General features: G+C 54.9%; 1 protein-coding gene across 2 annotated transcripts in view; it reads right to left on the bottom strand.

Moving 5' to 3' along the window:
* The window catches only part of EPHB1 (EPH receptor B1), a 52122-nt gene that overhangs the window by 12520 nt on the left and 17279 nt on the right, over nt 1-22323 (bottom strand). For both annotated transcript variants that reach the window (XR_004778312.2, XM_035544986.2), the window contains exons 2-9: nt 20590-20654; nt 17530-18211; nt 9276-9431; nt 6119-6454; nt 4054-4235; nt 3747-3909; nt 1424-1532; nt 1164-1228 (exon numbers count right to left, since the gene is read on the bottom strand). Coding sequence is in view for 1 of the 2 variants with exons in the window: in XM_035544986.2 (XP_035400879.1) it covers nt 1164-1228; nt 1424-1532; nt 3747-3909; nt 4054-4235; nt 6119-6454; nt 9276-9431; nt 17530-18211; nt 20590-20654 (1758 nt within the window). In the remaining variant the exon portion in view is untranslated. The remainder of the gene's footprint in view (nt 1-1163; nt 1229-1423; nt 1533-3746; nt 3910-4053; nt 4236-6118; nt 6455-9275; nt 9432-17529; nt 18212-20589; nt 20655-22323) is intronic.

Here is a 22323-nt window from a genome sequence, read left to right as displayed (position 1 = left end):
CCCCTGCAAATCTCCCTAAGGCACTCGCATTTCCCATCCCATCCAAACGAGCGGGGACTCGGGCACCTCAGGCCGTTGGTTGTTTTTTCAACCCTCAGACACCAGAACGCTGCAGGGCACCTTCTGCACGTAGGCTATCTCAAAGCATCACGCAGGGACAAGGCACGAGAAATTGCAGCCCACTTCTCACCACTTCTAAATCTGAAGTTACCAGCCCCAGCGCAGACACCCCTCGGGCGACCCACGCGGAGCTGTAAGAGGATGCTCTAATTGCCGTGCCGTTGAACGAGCAGGTTTGTTCCGCTGCTGAGCTCATCTCCCCATTAGTCGCTCGCCACAAATTTCCCACCTGTTTTGCTTGGGCACGTGCAACAACCATGCGCCCGGAGGCTTGCTAACCTTGACCGAGTTTTTCTGTGCTCCCATCGCGCGGCTTTAAAAACAAAATACCAAGACCCGTTTCACCAGTTTTCTACCTGGTTTTGAGCCCTGCCATGCTGGAGCTGCCAACCCCAAATCCCCAGGGGAGCCCCAGCTCTGGCACTGGCTGCTCTGTTTTCTCCCAGGCTGGATCCTAGCCTCCGTGCACCTATGTGGGTTGTATTTCAGAAGGACCCAGCCCCACGCTGGAGATTTCCTCCCACACACACAGCAAAACCCCTCCAAGGCTATGCAGAGGGACTGCTGCCAGCCAGGATACAGTTAAAAATGCAATATACAACCTTTTCCTATATAACCCTGCATGGGCACCTCTCTGCCATCTGCTCACAGACCTGGGCACATTTCCCCATCAGCTCCTATCAATTAATTTCTAACAGCCTAATCTCATTTGTCCCAGGCACCAAGTCCTCTGAAAGGAAGCAAATCCACCTGGGAGACTTCTCCAGGAGGGTGTAAATGGGGTTTGCTGGTGCTCACGATGCACAGAGCTGTAAGCCTGGTGTGCCAGGTCTGTGCAGGAGCCGAGGACTGGGTCACAATTACCACCTGGAGCTGCTGCTTTGCTCCTTTATGATCAGTTTGCCTCTTCTTGCCTTTGGGAGCCTTCATAGCATCCTCTCCCCATCCCCTGTGTATTGCCCCCCTGCTATTCTTCTCCCTCCCCACCAGCGGTACCACAACCCCACAAAGCCACCCTGACCTTTCTCCCCTGCCCTGCTCACCTCGCCCGGTGCTGTAGTGCTGTAACTTATCGCTGTAAACCGCCTCCTTGCTGTACGCACGCTTCCTGGGAGGAGAGACCGGAAAACTGCATGAGCAACACTGTGAACTGCTCCCTGCCAGACAGCCTGCGCCTCAGTGCCTACGCCCACGCCATGGTGACCACCTCCAGCTCCCTTCTTCACTGATGGCATCCTGAGTGATTTCCCCATCCCTCCCCTCCTGCACCAAATCTCTTCCAACTCCTCCTCCACGTTCTCACCTGCTGCAGACTATGGAGATGGCCACCAGCGAGACGATGAAGACCACGCCGGCCGCCGCGGACCCTGCGATCAACGGCAGCTGCTCCCTCAGCTCGGATTTGTAGTCATCTGAGGAGAGAAAGGACAAGGTGAACCCTCCCTCACAGCCCTTGGGAATCAGCAGAGCTCCCAAAACGTCTCCATGGGGACTGCTCCCATGGGAAGGGTGGTCAGCAAGGTGGGAGTGTGGCTAGGGGTTGTCACGCCCAGCTCATGTGTGCTTTAGGTTGAAAATATGGAAGAGAAGGTCCTAGGAATGAAGTCAAACCAGCAGAGCTTAGGCCCCGTTTCCCAAAGGGGAGAGGTTTACAAGGTGGCTTTGGCCATGCCTTCACTCAATAAATTTAGACCCGTTGGTCATCTCGACCAAATTTAACATGGGGTCTCTCAGAGCTCCTAAACGTTCCAGGAAAGCAGGCGGTGAAGAGACCCTCCAAAGAAGAGGTACAACTGAGAGCATCAGACATGGCTGCAAATCTCATTCAAGACAAGGCCACTTTCATTTGATTTTTATACCTAACTTCAGGCCACATTAAAGCAAAAAGATGTTGGTGTAAACGAGAAGCAGGCTTGACCTGTTTGTATCTAGGTCTGTGGAGTGATACCTAACCAGCACAGTCCTGCCCTGTCACTCATGCCAGAAGGCACAAACAGGGATTAAATAAAATTCACTCCAAAAGGAAGTATTTAACACCCTTTTATCTGTATTTTTCCTGCTCTGCAGTTAATTACCAGCAGCTAGATTTTTCCCTTGCATGCTGCTCAAATCCGAAGAAATTCTCCTCTAACAATCAATTATTTAATAATCTACAATATCCATTCTTATTAAATTTCAATTAATTGCTTATTTGAGGCAGGGTTTTTCTTCTCACTTCTCTAATCCTGGATGTTGAAGGCACTGGGGGGTTATTACCATTTCCTTCCTTTCAGTCCCCTGTGTTCTTTTCCCTCTTCTCCCTGCTGCCAGAAGCTTGCCCTGCTCTGAGCATCCTGCAGCCGGCTGGTACCTGGCCCCGGACTGGGAAAACCACGAGTTCTGGGGGGAGATGCCAGGGTGGAGATTGGGGCTGGGGTCATGGGGTGCCTACAAGGCACTGTCCCACCCCAAGATAGTCCAACTGCAGACCCCATCTCATCACAGCAGGACACAGTTCTCATGACCAAGACATGGCCAACACAAAGGCAACTTTAATTGCGTTAACAAAGATATTAAACGGTTGTTTGTCACGCAGCCTGACCTCAAAGTTGGGTTCTCTCAAGGCTCCCTGGGGACCCGCAGCCAGTGCTACTGCGGTTTTGTAGCCCTGGCGCTGGGCATTCACCAGCCTGCAAAGGTTGGTGAACCAGTGGGCTGGGACCCACGGGTGTCACCTAGCTGGAGCACAACTGGGCTGACAGCAGCAGAGAAAGGGCTTCAGCCTCTGGAGGGGCAGAAGGACCAGGAAAACAGCCTTGTTCCACTCACTGGCTCCTACATTTGCTCCAAAGCCAGGAGTGATGAAAAGCCATCCCATGAGTTATTAGTGCCTAAAGGAATGTAGTATTTCTGGGTGTTCACTCACTGGGAAGGGCTGGGGTAAGAGGAACGACAGCAAGACTCTGGTGAGGAGGCCAGAAGACACCGTGAAGGTTGTGACTTGCCCTTTCCTCCAGTGTACCACCTTGGGGTGAGGAACCCCAGGAGAGATGGGTCTGAGCCTTCAAGGTTTGCCTGAAAGGACACAGATGTGGCTCCAAACACCTCAGGACAGCTTCACGTCCTTCTGGGGGGCCTGCACCCCTCCGCTCCTCCCCACCACAGCGTGCTGAGCACACCATGGATGATGACCCGGGGCAGGAGAAGGCATGGCTCTTTTCCGTCCATCTGTTCTGCTCTCTGCATCTTTTATTGACATTATTCAGAGAAAAGCAATAAAACTGATGAAAGGGCTGGAAGGGCTGATTTATAGGAGGGACGACTTAAACACACGGAGAAATGAGAGCAGGGAGGGGATCCAACTGGGTTGGAGAGCACCCAGCCCCAACACCACAGATGGATGCAGGAAAGACAAACCACAGCTAAATAGCAGGGGAGCAAACACAGATAGGAGATTTACAGCAGATTACTCCTCCAGCTGGCAATTAATAGGACATCCCTGTAAATCACCTGGCTTTTGCCACATGGCCCACTGGGGGAGAGGTTTGCAGAGACAAGTTCATTTAATCCAATTAGAGCCTGAAGCTGTGGCTGGGAACTTGTCCTCCTCCCCCCTTCGACCCCCTGGACCCCGGCCACTCGCTCACCATCGGTCAGCGTCTGGAAGCACATTTTCCCGCTGTACTTCCCGTAGCCGGCCACCGTCCGCGCTCGCACCTGCACCACGTAGACCATGCCGGGGCGCAGCCCCTCGATCCTGGCCGTGTTGGTCTGGCTGCGGGCCATGGAGGAGTTGTATTCGTTGTGGTCCTGTGGGTAGGGCCGGGAGACAAAGGGGTCAGCTGGAGAGGGCGGCGATGGACGTTTCGGGAAGGTCGTGGCGATGCCGTAGCCCACCCTGCACCCGCTGTTCCCCTGACCATCCTCCGTGGTGAGGTTTCCACCTGAGCTTACCGTTGCTGGCCTCGAGCCCACGGTGTTGCTGACGTCGGGCGTGCAGATCCGGCTCACCTTCTCGTAGTAGCGGAGCTCGTAGTCCAGGATGATGCCATTGGGCTGCTCCGGCTGCGGCCAGGACAGCGTGATGCTCCTCATGGTGGCACTCACCTGGTGCATGATGGGGACGGTGGAGGGTGCTGCCAAGGGAGGGGGGAAAATTAACGCCGAGGGGTAGGACTGAGCCTGCACGGCCCCAGGGGAGGGTGAAATCTCTCATTTACACCGATCTCCTGGTTCTCGCACCTGCAGCTGTTGGCCCCACGGGACAAGGTCCCCGTCTAGCGGTGGGAAGAGCAGCAGTGCAGCAGCTCACACAGAGCCCGAGCGGCGAGCCAGCAGGGGAATTCTGGTATTTAAACCAATTACTCTTTTTAATTAGAGATCTGGAAATCCTCAGTGCTTCTTCTCCCTGGGCACGCTCTGTAACTTGGAGCAGTCAAGGACATGACCCCAGCACACCAGGGGACACCTGGTTGTGGCACCTGCATCCACTGCTCGCTGCTGGCTCTGCTCTTAGGGGCTCTCCAGGAGCGCTCAGCCTCAGTGCCCACCCTCCAAAGAGCTCCATTTCCAAAGCCCAAACTTGCAGCACAGACTCAAACCACCCCAGACCTGCTGCCCTCCAAGATGCACATGAAAGGGCCAGAGCCAGGCAGCATGGCCCTAATCATACCCCTCTTCCTACCAAAAGCCTCTAGGAAAGGTACCCAAAGCCCTACGGAGCTGCAGCTGTGCCACACAGGGCCAGCTCCATATTCCAGCCTCTCTGCCCTCGTCATCATCATTCTCGCTGTGCTCAGGACAAAGGAGGGAGGATAATCACTCCCTCCCACTCAGCACATAAGAACAAGTGGCACGCCTGCCCCATGCTGCAGGAGATGCTGACAGTCCGGTGCTGCCTTTGTTTATCCAGCATGTTTAATCCTTTTTTTCCCCCCCCTTAAATCTTTCCACTTCTGCTCCAAGACGTTCATTTTCTGAATTTAAACACTTAGCTTGATTGCTGTGCTGTTAAGTGCTGCGTTCACAGCCGCCCCACGTTCCTGCCTGTCTATGGCAGGGATGGTGCTGTGCAAACACCCAGTGCCCAACTGGGGCGAGCCAACGCCAACCAACCTGCATGGATCCGGCCATGCGCAAACACGAGGCCACTTGGAAATCAGGTGGAAAAGCCCACTGCAGAGCCAGGATCAGTGCTGAGAGCGGCGGGGAAGGGTCACACAGCGATGCTTAGGTGCAGGTGAGGCAGCAGGAGAGGTGTTTTGGGGTGCATCAGTAAGTACACAGATCAGGATGTCCCCTTGCAGCTATTTGTTTGTAGTCTCACAAACACTGACAATGCCCGTAGAGCATGGCGTTGCAGTTATTACACAGCCCATCCAACCACGGATGTATTTCCATGCTCATATCCAGCATTCACAAGGCAAATACAGGAAGGAAGAGAGGAAGAAGGAGATGGGGAAGAAACAGAGACCAGCAGGCAGAGCCACACCAGCTCCAGGAAAGCAGAGCTGGGAAGATGAAGGGGACATGCAGGGATGGAGGAGCAGGGGGCAGCAAAAATACTCCCCCAAAATGCACCCCAGAAGAAAAGGTCTTGGTGCAAGGAGCAGGTTTGATTGCACATGGTTAAGAAGACACCAATGACAGCCAGGCGCAAACATAACACAAAAGCCTGACAGGATCGGCGTTCCCAGGAGGGGAGATACTAAAAAATTTACGCCAGGTTTCTGCCTTGCACTCTCCTGAGGGAGCAGGTTAACAAAGGCTGCCTGCGTTACGCTCTCGGTGCAAAGCAGAAATTACCATCCCTTTCTTCTTCCCCGTCCCCTCTGCCTGCTGTGCTCCTGGCACAGCCAGGTCCCCTGCTCCGCTGGGAAGCGCCAGGTTTCACCCCACATCCCTGCTCCCTCCACAGCAGTGCACGAAAGGGCTGGTGCCCCTTCATCCCCCATAAATCTAGTGGGGGATAAACAGCAGGCAAAGGTCCTGGCATCGCAACCAGTTCCCCGGGACTCACCGGCTTGGTTGGTGGTGATGTTCACGGAGACGTGCTGGGGCGGGAAGGGGCTCTTGTTGGAAACCCCGTTGACCGCCTGGATCTCGAAGGTGTACGGCGTGTGAGCCCAGAGGCTGCTGATGAAGACGCGGGTCTCTGTCAGCCCCAGCTGCCGGGGCACGAACTCCACGTTGTCGTCGCAGCGGGAGCAGGCGCGCCGGTCCGAGCGGCACTTCTTACAGACGATGTTGTAGGTGACGTCGTCCCGGCCCCCCGTCTCCCGCGGCGGGTTCCACTCCAGGATGATGGAGGTCTCGTTGACAATGGAGATGACGTTGCGGGGGCCGGAGGGAACGCCTGTAGGGAAGGAGAGGGGTTGAGATAGGTCCTCGCACCAAACATCGCCTGCTCCGGGGCTGGGCAGGAGCCCAGGGGACTCCAGTGCCAAGCAGGACACCCCACGGCTCCCCCTGCCATCTACCCACTGCCTCCTGGCTCAGGAGGGACGTCATCACCACCTCTTTGGACACGGCGCAGACTTTCCCCATCCACACCTCCACCTATCTTCACCTCCAACCCCATCTTCTCCTGTCTCCATCCCCACCCCCACCCCCCACCCACGCCTCCAGCAGAAGAAAGGGGCTTGGGGTTCAGATTGGGACTCTGACATGTCACCTAGCCAGAACCTCACAGAAACGCAGGAACAAGGGGAGAAAAGAGTCAAAAATAGTAAATGGTTATTGGTGTTCAGTGTTTCAGGTTGGGAGCATGGGTATTTACCCACAGCGTCGGAGTGTTTTATTAGCAGCTGGGATGTCAGACGAGAGAGTTCATTGATCAACGCCGCAGGTAGTACCGAGATGGGAGCTGTGGCGGATGCTTCGGAAGAAGGGAATTAAATACAGCACTGATTTTGTATGTTGGCAAAACGCGGCTGGGATTGATAAGGAGCAACAAAGGAGGTGCCAGCCACACCAGGGAGAGAAATCCAGTGCACAGCTGTGTCAGCTGGGTGGGTCCACCTCTGAAAACCCAAAAGCTGTCTGCTGTCTTACATTAAGGCCAAGAGAACAATTAATTACTCATGCTGGCAGGGCTCGGGTGTGAGCACTGCACTTCCAAGGAAGCAAAAAAGGACTTCTCCCTGTCAGGAAGAGTTCAGAGGGAGCAATAAAAATGATGGAGGACCTGACCTTAGAGAAGAGGTTGGAAGAGGAAAAATGTCCTGGGGGACCTCTCACATGTGTGTTGGGGAATCTGGGGATGTGGAGGAATTATTCCCTGGAATGGGAGGCAACGGGCAACATGTAAAATAGAATCAAGTAACAAAAATCCATCCATTTAATTCTTTCCCCCTCCAATGGGCTGAAGACACTTGTCAGGGAGCAGCTGCCAGCGCAGCATCCTTGCCAGCACGGGATTTTGGGGGCTCAAGGTGCTGCTGCAGGGCATCCTTGGGGATGGGGTCACCATCACACACAGCAGGGCCGTGCCACAAGGACAGCTTCATGAAACACGCCAGGAGACACAGTCTTGAACCAGCTCTAATGATGGGATTAGAAAGGAAAACAGCTGGGATAAGAAGAGGTGGGATTTGTGTGTCCTGAACAGAGCTTTCCCATGGTTATCACAGGACCGGGCAATGCCCCCGGACTCTAACCCTTAACAGATAAGAAAAAAGGAGAAAAAGCCTTTTGCCCTCGTCAAGGAGGCTCCTGCCACCAGCTTCTTGTGCTCCCAGCATTACTGCTTGCCTGCCCAGCGTGGCTCTCTTCCAAACCAAGGTGCCACCAGCACACCTCCCAGTTATCCATGCTTAGCCCCAGAACCCGCACTGCCTGTTCGCTCCTCCACGAGCTGAGAGTCCTCCTGGCACACCCAGGACCACGGCCCAGGACCAGGTGGCAGCTTCCAGCTGCAATGTTTTGAGCTTTAAGGACTCTTGGAAAAAAAAGAAAAGAAACAGGGGAAGAGTTTCTGGCAGGAGCCGCCCTGTTCAAGGTACCAGCAAGGTTGTGGCACTGCTTTACTGGGGGGATTTCCCATTAATACTCAACTAATAAATTAAACAAAGATGGAGAAGTATTTACTCCTGTGACACAGAACAACTTTGTCAGTGAACAGCTGGCACCTCAAATGAGCCTGTTTGAAAACTAAGCTTCAATGAGAAGGAAAAATAAAATCAGCAAATGGACTTTTTTTTATACTGTAATCCTTTCACAAAGTAATACTGTAAATCAGCGATGTAACGAGATATAACGAAGGAGCAGATTCATCCGCAGGTGTTGTACCTCCCGACTTCTGCTCCAACAGGTCGAGCGATTTGGCACAACATGGAAACACATTTCCAGCTCTAGAGGGGATTCTCAGGGACTCCTTGACATCAGGTGCATCCCGGCAGGCATGAGCACAATAGCACTAACCCATGCAGGCTCCAGAGAAAGATGTGGGGTGGCCAGCATGGAAGACATCCCATCGCCCTCAAAAATAGGGTTTCGGTAGGTTAAGCTCATCTACAACAGATCTTCTAAGGAGCTGTGGATTGGACACAGCATGGGAAGTCCCAGCCACATCCCCTAAATAATAAAACAAGGGGGATGCAGACGAGAAATCCTCAGCCTCTGAACCATTCTCCACACTGACCCCCAGGTGGCCAGAGCCACAGGTCGAGAGGACAGCGCTGTCACCACCGACCCGTGCAACTAGGGCTTTGGGGCTCGGTACGAGGGATGTACCCCTTTGGGAGAGCAGAAGATGGTCAGCGCCCCACAGCAGCTTGTAGCCAAATGGTGAGGTCTTGCAAATGAGGATAAGCGAGAGCATCTTCATTAGTCGTATTCCGTAACATCCTGGTGTTAAAGCTCCTGGCTTAAAGACCTGAGTCGGTGGCAATTTTGGGGGGGGCAGTTCGGGAGGCGCTGAGACCAGGACCCACGCTCCCAGCGGGCTGAAGAGCACCAGCAGTCCTTTCTTCTTTCCTAGGCTCTTTCCTCACCAAAAATCAGGCTTGAGCCCATAGCCACCACCCCAGAAACACCCCTGACGGCACATGGCACCAGGCACAGCCCCTCTCCCCTACCCCAAAACACTCCCTCCGCAAGACAAGGAACAAGACAGCGAGTGCAGGCACACTCAAGACTGGAGCCCCCCCCCCCCCCCACCCCCGCCCCGTACTCACTGGTGCAGGCGGCCGCCGGCGGGTCCAGGTCAGCCCGGTAGTAGCCGTTGCGGCAGGCGCAGAGCGGCGACGCCTCGGCGCTGGAGCGGCTGTTGGGGGGGCACGGGGCGCACAGCCCCGCACCCTGGCTGGCCTTGAAGGTCCCGGCCGGGCAGGCTGCAAAGAGAAGAGCAGAGAGTTTGTGCTGGGCACCGTCCTTGGATGGGACAGCCAGGAGCTGGGGCTCTGCCGGGTGGTGGCGGATGTCCCTGCTCCCCACCATCCCCTCAAGCCTTGAACAGGAGGAGGCTTTGCTCACTGCTCACTGCTCTGTGCTAAAGGGTAAAGGTGGAGTGACACAGATGGGGTCCCTTGTCCCTGTCCCACCCCACCATGGTGGATCTCACCAAGGAGGTGCTGACGAATGGATGCCCCTCCACCCTTGACGCCCCTTCGCCCTTGACACCCCCAAAAGCATACCCAAAAGACCCAAGGCTGCAGAAGGGAGCTCCCAAATTTCCGTGGCTGTACTGGAGGGACCAGGCCACCACCCGGCCAGGGTGGCTCCCCCTCACCTGCACGGTGGTGGCCCCACATCCACTTGCTCCCAGCTCTGCCCCGCGGTGCCGCCACCTCCAAGGCACCGCGCGGCGAAGAACCACACTAAGTGTCTCATAAACACGGCGATGATGGAGATAATGGGAAGTGCCTCTTAGCCCCTGCCTGCTGCATCAGGATATGAGGCATCTCCTAGCAGCCATGAAGAGGAAATTAATAGGAGCAAGCAGGAGTAACCACTTTGATGCAATTTCCTTGGGAGATAGTGGACCATCTAATCTTTATTGGAGCCCTTTAACCTGTCATTCAAAACTCATGAAGGCCTCTTGCTCGCACAGTCTTTCCAGATATTAAAAGATGATAAAAAGGAATAAATCAAAACAATATTTTACGATTTGATTATTCAGGGGATCTTCCCCCCGGCCTGAGGCACAGCACTGGTGCTTTACAAAGGACCAGATCTTCCTGACAGCGTGGGGACGCAGCATCCCAGAGGGACCCACCACCGTCCCCTGCGTCCCACAGCGCCTGTGCCACAGGTGTGGCCGCTTGTGGAAGCATGCGGGGTCCACAAGCCAGAGGCTCATGCAGGCAGCCAGCCAGACACATGGGCCACCAGCCTTGAAGGTGACCATCAGGATGCCAAAGCAGAGGCCACCACGGCCAAGGGCTGGACTGTCACCCCTCCCCGTGCTGTCCCCATACACAGTGGTCCCCACTTGCCCTTTTTCCCCTTGGAAAAGCATGGGAAGCGTGCTGGGCGCCTACGAGGATAAGGATGGCGAGGACCAGAGGATGCCCACCTGAATCCATAGGGCAGGCAACAGGATAGCAAGGGAGGATGACAAGAGGAAGGCTTTAATACAAACACGCCTTGCCTTAGGCGCGCTGGTGGGTCGGTGTGAGGGTTTTGTTTGTTTTTAATCACAAGGAAGCCAAGTGACACCTGTCAAAATAAGGGAACAAAGTCCGCTCCGCAAGCCAGCATCCTCAGGTTTCTTTTATCACTTCACTTCTCTGCAAATTCCTGTAATCCGCAAGCACATGGCCCTTAATTGTTACAATTACCAACTAGCACTGCTGTCCTGTAATTACAGCAGGTTGGCCTAAGTCCTCCAGGCTGAGCCTGGGGCCTTCCCAGTCCTCCAAGCGCCCCGCTCCAAAACCAGCCCGGCTATCTCCCAGCGGGGATTTTCCCATTAGCCCCAACAAGGGTGTTTTAAGGGTGTTTTAGCAGCGAGGCGGCGTTTCTCCTCACGCCACCACCTCCAAGCGCGGACCGCACAGAGGCTACAAGTGAGGATGAAAGACGCTACAAAGGCGAATAAACGCCCACCTGGAATTGTACATTGTAGGAAAAAAATGACATTTAGAGGATGCTACGATTACACCCGAGGTGATCTGAGGGCATTCATCACGCTCATCCCGTCCCGACTGTTCCTGGGGGGACAAATCAACGCGGTGGCCTGGGGGAGCGTGGACGCAACCTCAGACCAGGGTGAGGTCTTCTCCTGGACCAGCTGGCCCTGTATACCTGGTGTACCACCACGATGGGGACACGCCACCACAGAGCCTCCCCACCTCCAAGTCCTCAGCCCGGAGAAGCTGGAGAAATCTACAGAAGGAGAAAGCCCTCTCCGTTTGCCTTAAGCCATTCCGATTCACCCCTTTTTCCAAACATGCACCAAAGGCTGGGAGCTGAGCGCCCGCCCAACATAATTACAAGCAGCTCCGGTCTCGTCGCATTGACGCAGCGAGTTAATTAAGCCAGCCCTTCACCTCTGGAGAAATAGGCTTAGATCTGCCGTGGGACACACATAAATTAAAGTCAGCAGCTTCCGAGCCTGGCCCACAATGGTTTATTCATGTAGAAAAAGCAAAGCTCAACACGTAAAAAGGAAAGCAGATGATGCCACAAGGCTGCCAGCTCGGCGGAAAGCAAGAAAATTTTTTTTTGCCCTCAAAAACAGCCAAGGGGAATAAAACAAAACTCCAGGTCACTTTTGTGAGCCTCTTTTTTGCCTGCTCAAGCTTGTTTCTGCTTGGCTCTTAAGAAACACTATGGGAAACAGGTGCTGCAGAAACAAAAAGCAAATTCGGATGCAAGGGGCTGCATCAAGCAAGGTCACATCTCCTTAGGGACAAAAGGCAGCACTGAAGGCACGCTGGCAGGGAGCAGGCAGTCGTGGACCAGTTGGGAACGCATCCGCTTTCTGCCTTGTGACCATTGGGGTCCCTGGGGGGCGCCCAGGAAGCACCCGCTGGACGTCGCCCCACGGGGAAACCAGGAGCACCTCGTGGTGCCGCCAGTGCCTGGAGCAGCCCCGTGCCCCGCACAAACCCTCCGTGCTGGTTAGAAACCTTTCCCTCTCCTGCCAGGAGCTCATTAAGCACCTTTCCCTCCATCGCCCGCTCACGCCAGGCAGTAGCCCCTCGATCTAGACAACATCAAGTGCTTATTAATTACGCCTGAAGTGGTTCCTCGTTAGCGCAGATGCCATGATGGATGAGGCACCCCGGGATAGTGCCGGTGGAGGGCTCCAGCCACGTGGCCACGCTCACGCTGCCAGGACACACGGTCGCACAGAGCAGCTGCTGGTTTTAAACGGGGTGAGCGCACTGGGACGGATCCGGCTGGGGGGGAAACCCCGGGCAGGGCACAACCCCATGGGCACAAGGGGCCAGACCCCACAGCAGGCACCCTCCTCCCCCTGCTTGCCAGAAAGGTTGCAGGAGAAATCCCCTGAAAGCGTGCTTTCCTGTGGCACTTTGGCTCCACTGCCAGATAGAAATAGGAAATGAAGGAACGGGGGAAAAAGCAAGACCAACAAAAGAAGAGGAGCAAAGCTTCTTGTGAGCACCGCCGGGCTGAGCCGAGGCGAAGTCACCCTCTGCGCCTCGCCGCACGCTGCCCGGCCACCCTCCCAGCCTGATTTTGGGAAGGGCCCTTCTGCAAACAGCGCCGACACCAGCGTGGCATCAACAAGTGGTGGGGGGGAGGAGGAGAAAAAGTCTCCCCCATCCTTAACACCTGCCGTGCACGCAGTGAGGCTGTGCGAGACCGCCGGGATTTTCCATACGTAGGCAGCTCCAGGAGCTTTTCCGAGCTGCGAAACATCACTTGCACTCTGGGGCTCGCTACAAACACGCTGACTTCGATAACCACACATGACCAAAATCACCGTCAGGCATGAGTGCAGCAGAGGCATCGCCCCGCCGCGCATCCCACCAGAAACCCAAACAAACCAAACCAAGGGGGAAGGAAAAAAAAATCACAGAAAGGTTTTCAGGCTCCCGGGAATGAGTCACCGGCTTGGCCAGGTGCTCGGCGTTTTTGCCAACATCGTCGGGGAACAATGCGGTGCCGGACACGGGCCGGACCCTGCGCTTCCTCGCCGCCCTGCCATTGTGCAGGAGAACAATCCCGGCTCCCGCGGGGCCGAGCCCGGGCTGCGGGGCTCGCTCCCAGGCCTGCCTGTAAGCCTGGCGGAACAAAGCCGGCGTGTCGGAGGCAGACTTATTCCCTTGTTTGTAAATAGGCTCTTGAAAAGACCCTTCGAAAAAAAAATATAATCATTGGAAAAAAAAAAAAAAATCCATGGGCTTTTTCTGCCTCTTTTAAAGCTAAAATCGATACAATACTCAAAAGTCCTCGCTGTAAATTGGAGGGAATATATAAATGGTAGTCTTTGAGGAAGAAAAAATAAAATAAAAAGCCCACATGCAGCAAAGCGAAGCACCGGGCAGCTGCCCCGAGCCCTCGGTGGCCTGATCCTGCCCCGACAGCAGCCGGCTCCTCTGGGTGTCCGCACAGGGCCGGGAAGGGCCCGAACCCACCCGCGGAGCCCTTTGGCTAATAACTTCCAATTAACACCTCCATTAAAACCCACCATGCTCATTAGGGAAAAAAAAAATTAACAGGGTTTTCCTGGATGTTCTCCTTGTGAAATGGGTACGGCTGTTAACGGATGTCTTCATTAAGGCATAACTTCAGAAAAATGATTACTCCCCCCCCCCTTTCCAGAGCTCCGTGCCTCCGGCGCATCCCTGCCTGGCGCTGGCAGAGCCGTGCTGCCTGTTCCACCCAGCGGCGGAAGGGGGACGGCTGCAGCCAACGCAGGGTGAGCGAAAAAATAAAGGGCTCTTCTGCAGCCCCCCCTCCCTAAAGCCATCTGCCCATGGGACAGAGCTGCCGTCACCTTCGTCACCCGAAGGAACCTTCCTCCTGGGGCACCGGCATGGCGAGGGGCGGGAGGGAAGGCGAAGCGGAGACAAAGAAACAGGAATTTGCCAACAGAGGGAGGGGAAAAAAAAAAAGAGACTGAAAAAAGCTTGAGGAGCAGCACAACGGCGCTCTCGCCCCTTCTCTCTGCCTTTAGAAACGCAGAGTGAAAACGTGGCACAAAGCTGCTTTCGTTTCAGATTGTTTCCGTCACTGGTTTCTCCATGGAGCTGGCCACGGGGAAAGGCAAAATTGCCCGCACCACCGGCTGGCCCCCACGGTGCTCCCCCACCTCCCCAGACTCAAGCCAGAATCGCCCCTTCCCCATCGGGGCAGAGGCAGGCAGCCCCTCTGCCCAGCCGCCTGCCATCAGTAGGTTTCAGAGTCAAGCCCCAGCAGAGGGAGGGTTTAATTATTTCCCTCTGGGAGGAATCAAGAAACGCGCCGGGCGCTCGCGCCCAAGGCCTCCTCCTCCCAGCGCGGTGATGCATTGCGCCTTGACCAGGCGGCAGGCCATAAAGCACGGCTGAGGGCCGGGGCTGGCGAGATGGATGGGTTTAATATCCACCTGAGCGGCGCGTGGGCTACCGTGCCGAATGAATTATTCATTTGGGGCTCAGGAACAGCCCCCGCTTCGCATCGACCCAAGGCTCGGAGCAGCTGGGGCAGCCCCACCTGGGCTTTCAGGCACGGAGCCCCACCATCCAGCGGGGAAAACGCAGGGAAAACAAGGACCCCAATCACTGTGAACACCCAACATACCACGATAATTCCAATTAACAAGCCCCTGGAGCTGATCCACTCCGTCAGCCCCACCACAGCACTGCCTCCACTCCTGGGGCAGGAGGGATGAGATCAGGACGATGGAGCTCAACAATTCAACCCTCCCCTTTCATTATTTTTTTTTTCTTTCCCTGAGGAATTAAGCCCATTTTCTCAACCTTAAAATACCACGGATTTTTCTGTGACAATTCCCCCGGGCTCGTTAAGTGGCTCATCTCGGCTGCTCAGGTTGACGAAGGCTTCAAGCAGATGTCAGGAGCGCCAGCCTCCCGGGAGCCGGCACGGCGGCGCCACCCGACAGAGATGCTCGCCCGACGCTTGGGGTGCGATCCTGTGCCCTGCCCCGTGAGGAGTGGTCGTGATGGAGGGACCCAGGTCCTGCTGCAGGAGACCCAGAGCAAGTGGTGGGCGCCCATCACTAACCAGCATCACCCCACGGCTGCAACAAAGCCCACTGAGAAAGGCAAATTCTTCTTCTTTAGCCTCATGATGTGCTGTCCCCTGCCCACCAAAGTTTCAGAACAGCAGCAGTGGGCGCAGATCTTCCCTCGTGGTCCCCAAGGTCCACAAGGACACGAGGAGGAGCTTCGTGACCAAAGGGTCCACAAAAGCCACCAAGAAGCCAGAGTCCAACCCAAGGCCAGATTTTTACTCAAACGTGGTCAACTTTCCAACAGACCTGAGCGAAACCCTGGCTTTTAGGGCTGTTTTTACTGGACTTCCTGGAGAGAATGGATGGTTTATTGGTCTGCTGTTTCTCCCAAGCATCTAACAAGATCTTCAGACATGCCAGTCCCACATGATGCCCAAGACTTCAACAGTCCTCCTGCCACAGTACAACTGGGAAGTGCTCATACGGGGCTGTAAAAGGAATGTTATCGGAGCTCTGCTGCAGCGACAGCCTCACACCAGCACCTGACAGCACTCACAAGACCACCAGAAAAGGGTGAGCGTGGTCACACATGTGATGGGACCGCTTAACCACCTGCCTGAGCCACCAGCTTTGAGAGCAGGCTGCACCCGCAGAACACCGTGGTGCTTTTCAGGATGCTGCTGGCCAGCCCACAGCAGACATTCCCACCCTTTAGACCTGCCAGTGGCCTAAATTTTCACCCGAAGGAGCCATAACACGATGCATGCCCACCATGCAAAGGCAAAACAACAGCCTGGAGCTCTGCGGAGCAGTGGCAGAAGTTTCTTCTTCAGCCCTGGCACTGCAAAGCAGGAGCACAGGGCATGAACCATGAGGAAAGGTCAGGAAAGCAGCAGGAACAACCAACTTTCCAAACATTCCCCCCGGCAACGGACGGGATTAATGGATGAGATTACAGCCCTTCTCATGCAGAAACCCTCTGCTCTCCCCTGCTTCCAAGCAAGGTATGGAAACACGACCATAATTTAGGAGAGGAGACTGAAAAGGCAGCTTGTGATGCTAATAGAAAAAAAATCCTCCAACCCTATTTGGGAAATATTCATCAGAACTGCAAAAGGAGATGACAAGCAGTGAGCACCGTTTCCATATTTATAACCCAGCAGCTGCACACCAGCAGCATGGCTGGGGGAACCCAGAAAAACAGCAAAAAAAACACAACAAAACCAATTAATACCCAGAACCAGAGCAGCGGCACGGCGGTCAGGCCGGCGACGGCTGCCTAGCTCCTGCAGCTTTGCTCAGGAAATAACGAGGAGATGAGAGCGGCTCTGCCAGCGAGCATCGCCCTTAGAAGGCAGCAAATCGCCACAGCTTCCAGCCCGCTTGTGGCAGTGACAGAGGGGGTCCATCGAATGGGTGCCCCTGTCCCCGTCACGATGCAAGCCCACGTCCAAGACGTGCAGCCAGTTTTGCAAGTTCTGGAGAGCACCAGGAGAATGCAGATTGGGTTCTGCATGCTACAATCGTTCCTGGGGCTGTGGGTTTTTGCTTTTTGCTTTTTCTTACCATTTTTGCTCCACACTGGGTCATGGCACTGTGCAGGAGATGCACAGCAACCTCTGCTCCGAAGCAGTGCTGCCCCATGCTCTCATGGCAGAGATCATGGGGCAAATACCACCAAGACAGATTCAGACTTGGACAGGAGGGGAAATTCATGCTTCTGCAAAGGGACATCAGTGACTGTAGGTCAGGGGCACCAGAATAAAACACACGTCACCGGGAAAGCGGCCCAACAGCCTTCTGAAGGTGACCAGGACAACACCTAGCACGCCATCTTATTTTAAGCAAAGGTTTTCCTTCCATGCTCTACCATGTGTTTCCATGCACAAACAAGCCCCCCCAGAGGACCCAGTGCCCCCACTGCGAGCAGGGGCTGACATCAGGGTGCAGCCAGGGGCCATGTGCCCTGCAGCATCACACCAGCACAGCGCACCGAGAGCGCCCGCACCCCCAGAGGGCACCACAAAGCTTTGGGGGCTCCCTGTGCACACGCAGAAGCGATGCACGCCAGCTGTCTCAACGGTGCTGGGGCAGGAGGAGCAGAAAGGAAGGTGCCCTCTGCATGTTTTCAATATTTAGGGACCTGGGAGCAGATCTGGGCACCGCAGCTCCCAGATTCCTGCCTGGTTCCCCCAGAGCAAAACAGCTTTCACAGCAGATCCGTTTGGAAATCAGCTCCAGGCCACTCACATCACCCACAGCAGCTTGTTTGGGGACGAACATCACATCAGCAAAGCTCCAGAAGCACAAAGCACCTTGCAAACCAAGGCCAACCCTACCTTTGCAGGCCACGTTGTTCTCCGGCTCGTAGCCAGCCTTGCAGGTGCAGCGGCCTATGGGGACCATCCACTCCCCGTCCCCGTTGCAGTACAGTTTGATGGGCACGTCCACCTCCTCGGCGTTGGGGATGCAGGTGCCACGGGCAGTCACCAGAGAGGTGCTCTCCGCCCCTGTCATCGTCTCTGGGAAGATGGCGAAGTTCTGCACCACGCTCGGGCACTTCTTGAAGAAGACCCTGACGGAGAGCAGAGACATGCAAGCCCCGTAGTCCTGGAAAGCCAGGTAAAAGCCATTGCGGGTCAAGGGCCCGAAACTTCTCACTTCTGTGTTCACCTTCATCAACCTGCCACCAAAGTCCACCTGGGAGAAGCTCTCGTCAGCAGCAATGGTGTCCACTTTGAGGTAGGGTGCCTCCGTCCAGAAGGCGGACTTCTTGGTGGCAATGACCGAGTCTGTCTCGTAATAGTAGAGGTTGAAGGTCTCCTTGCAGGAGCCGGGGACGTTGGGGAGGCTGCTGCAGTCCCGCACCGTGAAGCGCATCTCGGTGTAGATGCGGTGGGCACCACGCCGGTTGATGAAGGTGGTGAGGAGCCAGTTGTTCTGGTTGGGCTCGAAGACGTTGCACACCTGGTACGTGCGGATGGTGTTCAGGTTTTCGTCGTAGCCGCTCACTTCTTCCCACTGCGCAAAGGAAAGGAGAGACCATGAGAGGGAGGTGGTGGGGCTGGAGGTGGCACCGGAGGCACCAGTCACCCCAAAGACAGGGAAGGCCTGAAAGGAGGAGCCCAGATCAGTCTGGTGACAGTCAGGAGGGACCTCCAGAGGTCATCTGGCTGCACCTTACGAGGGGGGGCCAGGAGCACCATCACAGACAGACACAGGGAAACAGCACCAGGAGGAAACCTCACCTTCTCGCTGCCCCACGCTCCCAGCTGAGGCTAAAACGTCATTTCCACACGGGGAAATTGCCTCAGGTGCCCCAGGAGGCTAGGAGGACATACAAATGGAAAGACGGACAGTCAAAGCACTTTGAGAAATGAATCATAGGATATCCCGAGTTGGAAGGGACCCATAAGGATCATCAAGTCCAACTCCTGGCACCGCACAGGTCTACCCAAAAGTTTAGACCATGTGACAGTGCACAGTCCAATTGCTTCTTAAATTCAGACAGGCTTGAAAAGAAGCAATACACGAGGCCGTGTCTTCAGAGACCGAGCCAACACACGGGCTGACAAGCAAGGCCAGCCTCAAGCTCTTGGCACAACAGCATTGCTTCCCCCAGCAAAAACAACTCGCTAAATAAAGCATTACCAAAGCACACCGCACCAGAGAGAGAATATAGATTCACAGTTCGATTTATAGAAGGGCATTAATACAATCTAGGCTACGATTTCAATTAAGGGACAGCAGCAAACTGTGAATGGTGTATGATGGAATTAGAGTCCCACAGACAGATTTACAGCCTCATAATCCACTCATTTTCACTAATCCATGTTCACAGTCTCCTCATAACGGCATTATTCATACGGCAATCTTTAAGCAGCACGTCAGATACGTGCATAATTCCTGGGGGCAACACGGCGGCAGCAACTGCAGGCGTTTGTGTGGAGGGGCAGCACGGAGCGTCGACTCTTCCCAGAAGAGCTGGCGAACCAAGACCAGCCCCACGGTGATGAGGTTTTGCCCTCTCCCCTTTAAACTCTCCCACCCCTCCCCGGGTATCGCTCCGGTGACAGCGGGGCCGGGCAGAGCCAGCCCCAGCAGATGGGGAGCAGGGAAGCTGGTGGCATCAGGAGGGGCAGGGGAACAAATCTCCGAAGGGAGGCGGATGGGAAGAGCCACGAGGCGGAGCTGAGGTCCCAGCAGCAGCCAGGGATCCGCTCCCATCTTCTCCATTGCCCTGCGCCGCCCACAGAGCAGGAAGGACCCACAGACACCCGCTGCTTCTCTCCCACCTCTTTTGTTGTTTTTTCTTTTCACCTGCTCCGTATCGAGGTGCTGTCTGGCATGACACAATCCCTCAGCTCCTTACCTGCCCCGGCAGGCCCTGCTCCATGCACGTTCACATTTTCCCCAGCAGCGAGGTGCTCCCAGAAGCACCATTTGCTCGACCAATAATCAGTTAAACAAAATAATACCCAGAAAAAAAACAACAGTTAAACCCAGGAACCACCCCCAACGGGGTTTTCCCTGTCACACATCAAAGAGAAAACGTAAAAAGTGTTTGGAAAAAGGTGACAAGAATGTCTTATAGGTTGGAAAACTCTTGTAGGGGACAGCCGAAGGATGCTCATCCTGTTTGAACTCCTAGAGGAGGACAGAGGGTAAGGTGCTGTGTACTGTTATTTATTTACACATCCCTACTTCTATCATTATATGTCTGCACATACATATTTCATTGCACATCCCTGGGCAGAGCTTTCTGTCTTTCAGGTCTGTCCAAACTTCACAGGGGATGACCGCGGGGCCAATGAACCCCAGTGAGTACACAGCGCAGCGGGGCAGCCCCAAAACCCCCGGAGATGCTCTGAACCCACCCAACAAGGCGCCTGGCACCCCGACAGCCCAGCTCTCCAGCTGTGGTTTTTGGGGAGCACAGGGCCAGCGCCATGCGGGTACCAGCCTGCCACCCACCCCACTGCTCCTTTCCCTGTCTGTGCCTGTCTTTGTCTATCACTTTCTCTGTCAGGGGAATGTGAGTCAGGTTATTTTATGCTTCCATCCCTCAAAGACTCGTATTATATAAAAAAGATGTTTTAAGTGCCTCAGGGTGTTTTGTTCCTCATTACTTCATAAAAGTGACATTAATAGCCAGGGAAGAGCACTGCTGAGTGCAATTATGGATGATGTTCCAGGTATGAAAGCTGTTTTGAGCCTGCTAATGTTTCCTAATTACAAGCCTTGTGGTACAGGGAGAGGGGAGGCACGAGCAGGAGGATGGGGAGGAGTGAGCACGGGGACCTGCCTGGATGGAGGAGACAGCGGGGCAGGGAGGGGACGGGCTTGGATCCGACCTGGCCTCAGGAGGAGCGCACGCAGTCGGACACAGGACGACTTACCCCCGAGGGTGGGTTGGCAGTCCAGCCCAGCTCAGCCGTCGCTGTCCGCGTGTCCATCAGGGTTTCTGGGGAAACGCAAGACGGAAAAAAAAAAGATAAAGGAGTCATCATCCACACCTGCAAAAACCCAAGGTGCGCGTCTGCATCAACCCCCAGGCACCAGGAAAACCAGGGAGAAGCCCCCCAGCACCCGTGTGCTTCTCAAGACCACCTGGGACATCCCACATTACACACCCACATTGGCCCGTGACAGCTCCATGCAGCTGTGGTTTGGCAGAGTGATTTCAGACACATGAATAAAAACAGGGCTGCTGGAGCAGTGCTCAACTGCTGGGGGGCTTTCCACAGCAGGTTTGGTGGGAAATATCTAAAAGCTGTACTACAGCTGGCATTTCCCTGCTTTTTTTTTTGTTGTTGTTCTTTCACAAGAAAGAGTAGCAACAATAATAGTGAGAGCAACAACACACAGAAACAGATGGGAAAAATCCTCCAGGTTTTATTTATTTGTTTTCAGCAAGCAGACATACAGATGAATTTGCTCGATTCCCACATCTCAACCAAGCACAGGAAGCACTGCCCGTGCCCAGAATCGACCCGTCTGTCCCTCCACAGCCGAGGCAGGACAGCACGGCTCCTTTTGGGGCTTTGGCTTCTCTTCATCTTGGCCAAAACCAACACACCTCGGCCACAGCTTCCCTCTAGCACTGCTGATGATTTGTGCTCCCATCCATGTCCCCACCGAGCATCTGTGTCCCACACCGACAAGCGCCATGCAAGTATTATTTCTCCCCTTGCTGTAAGTACAGCCGTGCACATCATTAAGTGCTCGTTAGTCCTTGCCATGGCCCTTCAAATAAGCAGGGTGCTTGCTTTGCAAGAATTTCAGCACCGGGGTGATGCACAGCCCAATCCCCTCCCAAAAACTCAGCCCTTCCCTCCCCACTAGCTTCTCAATCCAAAAGCCCCCAAAAGGCTCTGAATTTTGGAAAGAAAACTGCAACAGCACGACACGGCACACAGCAGCTCCCTAGGCAGGAGACTAGAAATAAAGAGAAATATATAAATTGAAAAGAAGCCAAAGCCAACATCAGAGGAGCTGCCTCCCTACCAAAAAGCTCCTGCCTCATCCCACTGCCATGCCCCTACCTTAAACCACAGGAAACGGGTAAAGCTCCTTTCTTGTGGTAGCAGCCCAGAGCACGGGGCAAACTAATACAGGAGGACAAGGGGACAATTAACTGATGGAAAACAAGGCGTGAAAACCAAGTTATCTTTCCATCTGAATTCACACGCCGCCAGTTAGGCTTTTCCTCCACATTTATTTTTTTCCAGGGATCTTGACCCTTTTCCAGAGGGCAAGTCTACCCACAGGGGTTCTCCGCAACGCCCTCCTCTGAGGGGAGGAGGAGGAGGGACAAGAAGAGCAACCCAAAGCCTGTCTCTGAGCCTCTGGGAAAGCCCGGCCCCACCAAAACCCCAGGCCGATCACCGAACCACAGCAGGGCTGAGGTGGGAAGGGACCTCTGGGCCCCTCTGGTCACACCCCTGCTCAAGCAGGGCCGCCTGGAGCAGGGTGCCCAGGACCGCATCCAGAAGCTTTTCGTGGCCTCCAAGGAGGCTTTACAACCTCTTCGGGCAGCCTGCTCCAGTGCTCCATCACCTGCAGTGAAGAACTGCTCCATCACGTCCTGAGGGAACGTCCTCTGCTTGGGTCTGTGCCCGGTGCCTCTCAGC

The sequence above is a fragment of the Cygnus atratus genome, chromosome 9, assembly GCF_013377495.2.
Source record: "Cygnus atratus isolate AKBS03 ecotype Queensland, Australia chromosome 9, CAtr_DNAZoo_HiC_assembly, whole genome shotgun sequence".
NCBI classification, from domain to species: Eukaryota; Metazoa; Chordata; class Aves; order Anseriformes; family Anatidae; genus Cygnus; species Cygnus atratus.
This window is presented reverse-complemented; position numbering and strand designations above follow the sequence as displayed.